Here is a 12674-nt window from a genome sequence, read left to right as displayed (position 1 = left end):
GATACTAAATCATTGCAATGCATGTGAAGCCTGAGGTTTCCAGCGGTTGGAGAGAGCCCTACCTGTTGTTTGTAGTACCCACGCCTCATTCCAAATTTCTGATTCGTCACCCACTTGGTAGAATTACTTGCCAATACTTCTAGGTATTTCGCAAATGATATTGATTCCAAATGTAAAAGTTCAACAGGCATTCATTTAATTCATGAAATGCACTTTGTTTTCAAGATATGTTTTAATGTACATCGAGTTAACTGCCTAACTATACAATATAATTGTACACGAAGTAATTGAAATCGACAGAAAAATATGTTTATGCATGGAAGAAAATGAGTTCGTCTGGCTTCGTCACTGGTAGTGTTGACCCATCCACGAAGGCAACGTCTGAGGTAAGGTCTACAGGGTGTTTAACAATTTCACCCAGCCATCGCGAGACAAATTATAACAATCATGTCTCTTTTGTACAATCTTGTCCGAGACATACCGAAGTCGATATAATTGATAAATGCTGATCTCTGTCTGGTGTTCAGCGTTCAAGTCACGGCGATAAAACCTTAGTCGCCGAATGTCAGTTGAGGGTTACCGGATGAGCTATCACGCCAGAAGTTTCACTTGTTGCATTTCAAAATGATGGCACTATAGAAGCGTCCGTCAGTGTCCGTCGGTGTCCGTCAGTGTTCGTCAGTGTCCGTCAGTGTCCGTCAGTGTCCGTCGGTGTCCGTCAGTGTCCGTCGGTGTCCGTCGGTGTCCGTCAGTGTCCGTCAGTGTCCGTCGGTGTCCGTCAGTGTCCGTCAGTGTCCGTCGGTGTCCGTCAGTGTCCGTCAGTGTCCGTTAGTGTTCGTTGATGTCTTCACTATATCGCCTTACTGTGTCAACCGGGCACAAAATGATATCCAACAAAACGAAACCAGTCAAGGAGAACGGACGCCGCTACGTAAGAATCTAACATTTCTTTACCCAAAATTGGCAATGTGTGATAAAAATAGCTCGATGATTATGAAATTCTTCACATCATTATAAACAAAACTCAAAACGTTAACAATTCTGAAATATTAATTTGCAATCAGTGACAAAGCATATTTAATTTTCTTGTGCATGAGCGACTGGTATAATGCGACGTCACGTGGTGCAAAATTGAGTAGAGTGTCACTAGTTGTCAATTTCATGGTCTCTTGACAGACTGGCGGTATTTTTACCACTGGGGATTAATCAAAGTCTGCCATCACCGAGTTATCATTGATATGGAACTATCATGAATGACGACGTTTGAAGGCAATATGTTTCCGCTATTTCGAATTTTGCTCGGCGATGAAAGAGTCATCTGGTTGTTCTATGTCACATTTGTAGAATAAAGAATCTTAGATATATTATTATGTTGTTTGTCATCGACGTGGCTCCGATTGTTCACTCTGGTGATTACGTTGGACGGAGGAATATTATAATGGCAGAATTATTTGATAGCGTAGAAACCTATTCACAAGCTAAGCATGAGTATACCTGCTATACATCACTACATGTCGTAAGAGATTACAAACTTCAGACCTTCCAATCGGGGATGGTTTATTCGATGTCCCCTTGGAGGGATCATAGGATGGCTAATTGATAGGGTCCGTTATATTCCTCGGTATGTATTGGTAGCTTTAGGCGATTTAAAATTTATCAGAATCGGGGAATGTCTTTTGTGTCTTCAAAATAGGGGACATTGGTGCTTCATGAAATAATTTCATTCCCAACACCACTTTTCCTTTCTTTCCAATCAACTCTTTAATTATATTTCCCTGTGTTGTTTTCTTTTCTAGATACCCGTCGTCATAGACGTTAAGCTCTCATCAAACAAACATTTCATATCGTAGATCCAATTTTTTTCTTAGTGAAAAATAGATCTTTTCTTGAGTGTCTGTTATTGTGACAAATGAACTTACACGTGTGTAATGAATACAATCTGTGTTTTCCTCATTACCCATCACAACAGGAGACACCTCATGTGTTTTGACCTGTAGACTATACAATATTATACATATATCAGGTCAAGAGGACGAACGCGAAAATTCTTCAAAATTGATTGAAGTCTTTCATGTGGAAACCACAGCCAAGCACAAAGTTATCAGGACGCATCTGTCTGGAAAATGATAGCTTATGTCAGTTCTGGCATTATGTCAATTGAATGACAGGACATACAAAACAAATCTCATCTTACTACAAAACAACTCATCAAGCCGTGTTCTATACCGACCCCCGTTATATGGCCGACAGTCTATTGAGACATTATTTTACCAAATTCAACATTAAATTTTGTCGGAAGCATTGACCAAATATATAATTTCATTGACCCCTCGTGCTTATTATACGGCTCGTAGAGTAAGGTCAAAGATAAACTACGTCTACACTAAAATGTGGGCTTGGGGTTCTTCAGTATTGTTTGGAGGTTTGATAGCTGTTGTTCCTTCTATCAGTAGCCTGTAAGCTACGTCTACACTAAAACAGGGATTTCCAGAATTTCTGTAGTATTGTTTAGAGTTTTTGCAGCTGTTGCCCTTTATAAAGATGACATTTAAATGCTTTGCAGCCTTTGCTAACAACATGTTTCAAATCCCAGGAATTTAATAGTTTAAGTTAAAGACGGAAGAGAAAAAGGTACAGATAATTTTATTCTTGAGCTCCGCCCTAAATGAAGCAAATTCAGCCCGGCATTTGGAGAGGTAGGGGTACAAGAAATCGCTTCGCGTGACATAGAGTAGACTTATTATATCCGTGTGATACACCGATGGTGATAGTGTTTGAGAAACCAGTCCTGCGGACTGGTGTGAAGACACTGGTATTAATTTCGACCTTGGTCAAGTAATTTCGTCTTTTAATATCTCTATCGAGGATTCCCTATTGTCCGTCGAATGAAGTCGTTTCCCCGACATAATGGAAAAGTTGAAGATTTTGAGGTGACCTAAATCACCAATGGTCACCTTAACTGTATAGTAGCTGTAATAACATTATAAAGTCTGGCTAGAAATACCGATAGACGTACGCCACGTATACCTGGGGGCCCATCATCATTCAGTCGGAAAACGGAGAAGGATTTATGGCATGTTAATTTCACATTTTATGGATACTTGAAGATGTCCTTCATGCTACAGTTTCCTCGTTTCCCCCCAATTTATCCTCGTATCAATACATTACATCATATCTGCTGCCTCGTAACCTCATGTTCCCGACCTACAGATGGCTTCATGGTGTCTCGAACAGTTGAACGATCGTAAAGTGCTGTCGTTTCGTGGCTAGTAATCATTAGAAGGCGATATTTGTCGCCATTTCAATGCTATCGCCTTACAAAGTACTGTGGAACTCACATTTATGCAAATATAGCATACTCAGTTCTTTACTAACGTTTTTATATCTTTACAAAATGTTTACAAACACAAAAAGTGTTATTTATGTAATACATAGCGATGGCAAGTATGTTTAACAATGGTATGTTAGCGATGGTAAGAATATTTAACAATGTTATGTTAGCGATGGTAAGAATATTTAACAATGTTATGTTAGCGATGGTAAGTATGTTTAACAATGGAATGTTAGCGATGGTAAGTATGTTTAACAATGGAATGTTAGCGTTGGTAAGTATGTTTAACAATGGTATGCTAGCGATGGTAAGTATGTTTAACAATAGTATGTTAGCGATGGTAAGTATGTTTAACAATAGTATGTTAGCGATGGTAAGTATGTTTAACAATGGAATGTTAGCGATGGTAAGTATGTTTAACAATGGTATGTTAGCGATGGTAAGTATGTTTAACAATGGAATGTTAGCGATGGTAAGAATATTTAACAATGTTATGTTAGCGATGGTAAGTATGTTTAACAATGGTATGTTAGCGATGGTAAGTATGTTTAACATTGGAATGTTAGCGATGGTAAGTATGTTTAACATTGGAATGTTAGCGATGGTAAGTATATTTAGCGATGGTAAGTATGTTTAGCGATGGAAAGTTTGTTTTGAATTGGTAAGTGTATTTAGAGATGGTAAGTATATTAGCGATGGTAAGTGTATTTAGAGATGGTAAGTATATTAGCGATGGTAAGTGTATTTAGAGATGGTAAGTATATAAGCGATGTTAATCATGTTTAGCAATGGTAAGTATGTTTAGCAATGGAAAGTTTTACCATTACCGATTTTAAATCTATAAGACGCTGGATATTAGCGTAGTATCTACAGAACCCCGAAGTTTAACGATCAAGGTTTTACAGGACGCCGAAGATTAACTATTTAGGATCTGCAAGATCACTAGAGGGGATAAATTTCACCGATTTAAGGTCAATTTCTTTGACTGTAAAGTCCGAAAGAAGTCTAGAATGGATGTGTGAACAATGAAGTACTCGCCGCCAAAGCTACTTAGATAGCATAACCACGAGAATGTTGTCGCCCGTCTTCAAAATCAGTCATTCATTTCTCAATCATTTGTATCCTCTATTAGGAAAGCATTAACTTAAGCAATGAGCAGAGGTTTTAGTGTTGTTATAGTCGATGTGACAGCAAGATATATGGTGGGTAAATGCCGTTAGGGTTCCGATACTGCATTTCCCCACCATGCATCTTACTGTCATATCGACTATAACAACATTAAAACCACTATTCAATGCTTCAGTTAATGCTTGTCTTACCATTTTCGTCAACTTTGAAAAAAAATGAACCAACAAAAACATTCCCGCCTTTTTCAATATCTCATGATTCACTGGGTGTTATAGGCGTATGGTGATAACTGCCTCGTAGCATTGTGTCAATGGGAAAATGCGGAGCAAATGCAAATATATTGTAATGAGACCGTAATGAGCTCCGCCCACCTGATCATTCACAGGGTAAAGCTGATATAGTGTTCTATACATAAAATGTAAATTACAACAAATTTTATTATTGCATTCAATGTTGCTGACTCAACATTTAAGATAAGTTTTTGTATTTTCTGCCTGTACGTTATATGTGGCACGTGTCGTGTCGTAGCCATTTTTGTCATTCAGTTCTGAGTAATTTTCCAGACCCACATTACCTACTGAATAAGTGTATCAACGAGACGATAATAACGATAAATCACCAGGAAGATTACTACTAAAAGTGTACTCCTAGACTTATGACTTCCGGATCCCGACCAGTAATATCTTTTAAATACCATTCTTGATGCATCATTCACTAACAACATCTATGTGGTTTAAGGTGATCATAACCATTTTCTTACATAATAACAGGTCCACATACGTGTGAGTAGGTGGGAAACAGGATATCAAGGTGTAAATGCGTTGAAATGTGATACAACGATAATCGGCAGTTAAAACGAAGGAAAATCATATTAAAACTTACGACTGTCTGTCTGTTCATAAAAGAAAGAAAAAAGAAAAGACAACCATCTCAATTGTTGCAATGGAGACAGCATATCTATTTGGGTATATTGGTTATCCCTTTATTAGAAGACACAGATAGAAAATCCCTAATTCTGGAGGGTCCGACTTTTATTCGTCTTCCACGATCAACATGTGCTGGGATACAGATGACCGTACTCTAGGGCTCTCCAATATCCTCCTGATCAGAGGACCTAAGATAAACACCACCACCGACCCTGCAAAGGGCGGGAGGGGGGCACACCACGTAATCGCCTCTTACGATATAGAGTAGGATACAGCAGGTATATTTATTCCCCCGAGAACCTCTGTTTCTCTAAGACTTGATTGCCTCGTTGCACGGTATCAAATTGACCATTCCACTAGAATTGGGGAAAATAACAGGCAAACAATGCTTCCGTTTCCACCGTTATCCATTTATGTGCCGTTGGTGTTCTAAATGGTACATCTATATTATCGCCCACTCCTCATTTTAACAAATCAGGGCTTTGCCTTGGTTAGGGTTAGCAGACCTACAAAGTTGGGATCTATGGGACACAAAGCTCTTGGAAATTTAACAATCGATTAGTGGCGTGTGCTGCATTTTTAAATGCCAATCATACTAGCTATTCTGCAGACATTGCAGTGACCGTTATCCTCAACTATTTCTTTCTCGGCAGCAATGCCATTTCTGAAATAACTGTCCTGCCTTGTCATATTTTTCCTTTAACTTCAACTTTATCCTTCTTTTATCTGCCTGAAAACAATGTACAATGTTTGTATAGTATACCTAAAGCGAAACCAGCTTTAATGTCGGTGCTTGATTCAAATTAGTTCTGAAGCTTTATTTCAGCATTCAAATGTATATCACTCGTCAGGAGGGCATACTAATCATCAATATATATACAAGTCAATCTTTGGCAGGTTTTGTTTAAAAGAAAACCTTGTATCTAAATATTTAGATATATTTCCAGTCTGCCAAGGTTTTGAACAATTATGGTCGTGCCAGGTTGTACGGGAATCATATATTGACAGAATTTGTTGAATGGCCTTTATCTGTTGGAATAATAATAGCCATTATCACCTCCTTGTATTTCGGCCACTGACGGATGTTTTATATTACCATCAAACATAATTACTATACCTGTTAATGTAGCATCACCGTCAAATTTAAACTGACAAGTGAGAGTACATTCTCAAACACACTATCTTTAATCCTCGAAGAGTAACCATATCTTACAGTGGGATGTCAATATTTCCTGATAATGTTTAACCAACTAATCATTATGGACTTTTGGTGAGGTCAATATGGTGTAATGCCAACCTTGAGAGAATCATATATTGACCGAGAGCGAATCCCGAGAACATTTTGTAATAATGTAATACTGATCAAATCAAAGTTCTTAATCTTTATATTAGATATAAAACTTGCTGAGAAAATGTGGAATTGCAGGATATTTATCTTGATAACAGGACATTTATATTGGGGCATTGTGACGTCAGAATGATTATGGCGGCGTAAACGTAAGATTGACAAGGTGTTCTAAAAATAGAAACATTGGATAAATATCACAAAAGATTTACCACCCGTGACCATGGTTTTAACCAATGAGAACTTTGGAATGTCAGACCATATATACTATACCTGTTTACCAATTAGTTTTCATCATTAAATGGCCATGATTTATTGGTGACGTAACTGCTTCTCCAATATTGATTATATGTCTCTACAGTGTTAATTAAAAACACCATTTTAATTCTTGTTTCAGTTGATATCCCTTAGCTAGCTAGATTTCAAAGGACAAATTTTCACATAAAATATTATTTGAACATTTTGATCAAGCTGATTATCTATATATACAATCGTTTGAAGCATGTTTTCCCCTTTCCGCTGTGGGTGATGCTATGATATTAACTATATATTAATGTATAAATCATCTGATTTCAGCATCTAATTGAATCGCGAATACCGTTAATGCGTCAAGTGTTTATTTTGTGAATGCATACATTTTGTTTTCCGCAATAACTTATCTGATTTCTGTATTTTACACTACAGTAATTTCATTCGCTGGTTTATAACCAACATTAAGTTTTGCAAAAATGACAATAGCACATTGTTTAAAATAAGATATGTTTCACCAGAAAACTTTTTGGATAATATTTTATTTAGAACCATTTAAACTTTGTTGTCGGCATCATTATAAGAATTTTATTGTCTGTGATACTCTGTAACAGATCAGTATTGTGATAATATGCTCTTTACTTTGCAAAGTTATCGCAACATGATTGTACATGAACGATTCAACGTAACACATTCGATAAAGAAACATCACTTTGACTAATATTGATTAAACATTATCTGTAATAAAGCAGCCTTTGGCCCGTCAGAGAACAAATATTCGTTGACATGTCGCTTTTCCTTTCAACATCTAAATATATGACGATCATATAGGCTCGTTTATCAGTGTTCAGCAAACTATTTCTAAACATTAAATGAATTGAATTTTGCTTTCATCATTTTATTGACTTTTTTTTTTTTTATAAAATAAAGCTGTATGCCTGTAGATGTTCTTATCTTAATATGACGGTATACCCTCTTTTTTTTTTGTTTTTTGTTGTTTTTTTTTCGTTTTTTTTAATCTATCATAGCAGCAGGCTGTTTCAAAACCACAACTGTGTAGGACAAAAATGTATTGAAATCCTTAAAGGGATATTCCATACCAGTTGGTAAAACATTCTGGCTGTTCTATGCCTTTTAAGAACTCCTTCCAACGTCTTTTAAAAATATTTTCAGCATCAAAATATAGTTCCTGCCTCCAATTTGGACATTTTGGGAATACTTCCAGTCAATAAAAACTAGATAGCCTAAATATTATCAGGGAATCCGGAACGGAAGGCTCAATCATGATCACATATTTTATACAAATTATTGGGTAAATGCACGAATGTGTAAGATGTTAACCTTCACTTTCTGCTGAGACGACAATTGTGGATTTTATAATGTACACAGATACTTCACACTTTTCGTCTAATAAAGCGCAAAACTGTTGTGACGCCATCAGGTTCGCGCAATCGTTTGTAAATCGAGCTAGTTAGATCTATATAGAATTTCTACAACTTTAATGTCTTATTATTTGTTTATATGGTAATTTATTGTAAACTGAGGCGTACAATTTGCATAAGAACATTAATGCGTTTGCACATTTAATATAATCAAATGAAACCCTACCGTGTACGGAATACCACTTGAAGTAAAGTAAATATCATCTGAAAATCAAAGCAATGTCAAATGGCATAGAGAGTATTAATCTTCAACATGAACCTTGTAGAGGATGCTGTGATTAGAAACAAAATCATTCTTCTCCCAGAAGTTACTCGTATCTGATATCTACATTCATTATTAATTTGCTTGCATTTCAAATAACCTTGCTCCTACTTTGATTTTCACATTGAGAGTACAAACAATATACGTTTTGATTTGTTTGTGTTACGCTGCAGACATAAAATAAGGCCTTGAACATGATGATAAGTAATGGCTTATTACACACGATAATGTGTGTTAAACAACAATTAGTATACATTTCACCTGTAGGAAAACAACAATTAGTATACATTTCACCAGTAGGAAAACAACAATTAGTATACATTTCACCTGTAGGAAATTACCCAAAATGATGTACAATGACGTCATATTACAGATGATTATTTTATGTTTGATAATTACACTCAATAATACTTTTTAACCCCGTGATCTGCAACATTATACGACATACGTTTACAATGAGTATGTGAACTAGATTAAACCGGTTAATACCTTACATATTATGCATTTATTATATATGATGCATTTAATCATTTACTTTCATGGTATCAACATAACTTCAAAGATTAACAACGTCCGTGTTTTGAATATGAATAGACCATTATACATGTACAGACTGTATTCATATATACTGTACAAGACACCATTCTGTCAGTTTTATTCCTATCCTAATCTATCCATGTCTAAATCAACCTTCTCTAAACCAGCCAAATATGGATGTAATGCGTCCGTTTGAAAATACATTATGTTATGTTATGATAATATGAATCTATACTCTATAGGGTTGCATCAATACATATTTAAGTTAATGAGTTTCATTTTTATATGTATATGTTGGATATCAACATTGCTTGCGTCTAATAATAACTTAGTTGAATAAGATTTGACGACTTAGTAAGTGAGGATACCAAACCAAATCACGCTATAATGATGATTAATCCCGTTACTGTTTATTCCCGATCTGCGCGTCGCTATAAACCTATATTTTGTCAATAGCATTTACGTGTTGAAACTTTCTAGGTTTGTCCGTTAAAGTCTTCACCTTAATATTTTCTATTTAAGGATGCGACATGTGCAAGTTTTGCCATTATGATGTTGGTTTGCTTGCGACTCGACATTTCTGTAAAATCACATTGAAGAATTGCGCGAACGTTGCCTTTCATTTTTCTGTTGTTTTCTAACCGCGATTTATAAACATTAACTGAGTAATAAACTTCACCATGAATCTGAAAAAAAGTGCTTGTTTTTTTTTGTCAATTTTCGTTTATGACAATTTAACTTTTAAAAGTATTACTGTTGTAATATACATGTATATCGTGTATTAGCATACCTCAATGTCTCAAATACAAATATATTATGCTTCTCTCTCAAATGTATTGCGGCGAAAGCATCCAGTAAACGTCTATAATAAGGCGATAACTATCAAATCGAATCATATCTATTCATGTATTCGATTACGCTGTTACTCAGATATGCTTTCATTAGATGTTATTGTTGCGGTTACGTATATTTTAGTACACGTGTACCTGTCAAACAACTGCGACCAGTCTAGAAATGATAAATACCACTGTTGAAAAAACAACATTCAGATTTGTATCTACTTTGTTCATCACGCGCCGACACATTGTATATTATAATAGACCTATCATTCCTTTGTGATTTTGACCTCTATTTATCAGCAACATGTCATCATATCCCATGACTTATATGCTGAGAGTTGTCGAGTCGCAGATTTTGAACTACCAAGCCTAAGTTACGGAAAGCTTCTCTGTACATACCAAGATACAGCAATTATGTTCTCTCTTTGTGTTGAAAAAACAATTAAAACCATAATCCATTTTAAAGAATACGTGTTATTTTACTTAGTAAGTAGTAACTGGATGTGCTTTTCGTATTTATCATCTAATCAATGATCAATGATTGGTTAACAAAGATGTTTAGCCGTATCTGATAATAGATCTGTATACATCTTATATTTTTGTTTGTACTTTTAGGCGTTAGACATCATTTAGTTTGGTTCATCTTTCAATGAACATAGTTATACATTAACCAAATAATGGTTATCGGTACACGAGTAATAGATGCAAATTCAAAAATAAATAGATGAAACTGTCCGAGTTTAGCTTGATTTCATGTATTATTGAATGATTAAAGGTATCGCAAGCTTTTTACTTTTATATCTTTCAGGTATTATAAAAAAAAAACATAGGTGACAGGTACCAATAGATTTTAAAGTAAGTTGTAAAAATCTGTATTCTAAAAAGTAGAAGATGCAGAATTCGCTTTTGAACCTAAATAAATGAAGTATTTTAAAGATAAGAAATATTTTACATACCTGGAGTGCTGAGGACAAGTTCTCGTCGGCTGACTGGGCATTAGCTGTTAGGAGTAATGTACAGAGAAAGACCGTTGCCAACATGAAACATAATCGGTAAACGTCTCTACCTAGCATAATTGTTGAATGTAAATTTCTACTCTCCCAGGTTTAGGTAATTGGCGGCTGGTGCTCAACAGGCTTTTGCTCGAGAAGTGACGAAGCTTTCTCTTTATATAAGTTTGCTAACCTGTATGAGCGCTCCCTGCTCTTCCGCCCACTGAACGTACGCCTGCAAGCAACGATATTATTGGCAGGAACACGGCTCAGTTTGGCTTCATTTGGTATCAAAGCAGTCCTTTATTAGCGAGGTGGTACTGCGTCAGACTCGGCGGAAGAGATGTCCATGCTAGGTAGATATTGATTATAATCATAGTATATCACTGGTTATCTGAACGATTTCTGGTACGAAAAGACGTGATTTAACTCATTAGTATTCCAAAAGCGTTGACAAGAATTACTGATTACCTGTAATCGGATCGAAATTTAGTACAACAAATATACCTTACAAGAGTTAAGGGTATCATTTCATGAAGCAGGCTTTTAATAAATCAAATGATACCGTTAACTTTATATGCATTGATCTGCGATTAGTTCTGAAATTATTTATACAGCATGCGACCAACCTTTATTGTCAGAGGAAGGAGAAAAGAAAAGTTCGGAAGTTTGTGGTTTAAAACCTTCGCATGTTTAAACGGGGAATCCTAGGCTACAATCGGAACAAAACAGTAGACTGGAAAGGGGGAAAATGAGGTACTAACTTACCGCTTACTGTATAGCTGGTAAAATTCGCGAGGGATTTAATTTCGCTATATCTGTGGTCATTAAATATAACTTGAAAATGAAAACCCAGCGAATATTTATCTATCAAATGAATTTTAAAGAATAGTTTACCGCATTATCTTTACAACTTCAATAACCGCGATCTGGTCCGACAGGGACACCCGCGAAGTGTTAGCTCCGCGAAATTTAACAGCTATACAGTGATTTTCTAAAGAGCAATTAATACCGCTGATAGATCGTGAATATACTTGAGTGACATAGACATGGTAATTAACGACAACAATTCTTCTACTTCTATTACAACATTTGGTACCTTATATTTTTCTTATTTCAATGTTTTATTTATGTTAAACGTATTGTCCCCTTAATGGTGACTTTATTGTCTATGCCCGTGCACATTTATAATTTTAATGCGTTACTTCAATGATACCTTTGTAGCATTTCCATTTCTTTTTTTCCAATGAGTATTTCTGAAAAAAGCTTATAAAATCGAAAAATTGTCAATGTTTTCTTTCGGCAAATGTTCAAGTATTCGCTCGATTTTGTTTTCTTGTATTTTGGAGATTGAATATACTGTATTTGCAGTCTTACGCGAGCTCGCAGTGTAATACTAATTTCTTAAATGTAATACTCAGGGTTTTGGGGGTTTTGTTTTTCATTCACAGTGAATTTAGTCCCTCTAAAATAGGGTGATTCCCCTTCTAGATATTGGCAGGTACCCCACCGTTGATCCCCATATTTTCTTTTTACGTTATACTCATGTTTCTGAAATCTTTCACATTTTTTTTTTTTATCTTTTGCTCTTGATGAATTTGTTGGTTTTTTTTTTTTTTTTCT

At 35.6% G+C, this 12674-nt stretch overlaps 1 protein-coding gene across 1 annotated transcript in view; it reads right to left on the bottom strand.

Annotated features, from left to right (window-relative positions):
- Positions 1 to 11402, bottom strand: part of LOC117345323 — a 43470-nt gene extending 32068 nt beyond the window's left edge. Inside the window, exon 1 of the mRNA XM_033908390.1 lies at positions 11016 to 11402. Within this exon, the coding sequence (XP_033764281.1) occupies positions 11016 to 11132 (117 nt within the window). The 5' untranslated portion in view covers positions 11133 to 11402. The remainder of the gene's footprint in view (positions 1 to 11015) is intronic.
- Positions 11403 to 12674: the final 1272 nt, after the last annotated feature.

Source organism: Pecten maximus, chromosome 16 (assembly GCF_902652985.1).
Source record: "Pecten maximus chromosome 16, xPecMax1.1, whole genome shotgun sequence".
NCBI lineage: Eukaryota > Metazoa > Mollusca > Bivalvia > Pectinida > Pectinidae > Pecten > Pecten maximus.
The sequence above is the reverse complement of the archived record's forward strand: the minus strand, read 5'-3'. Positions and strand labels throughout refer to the sequence as shown.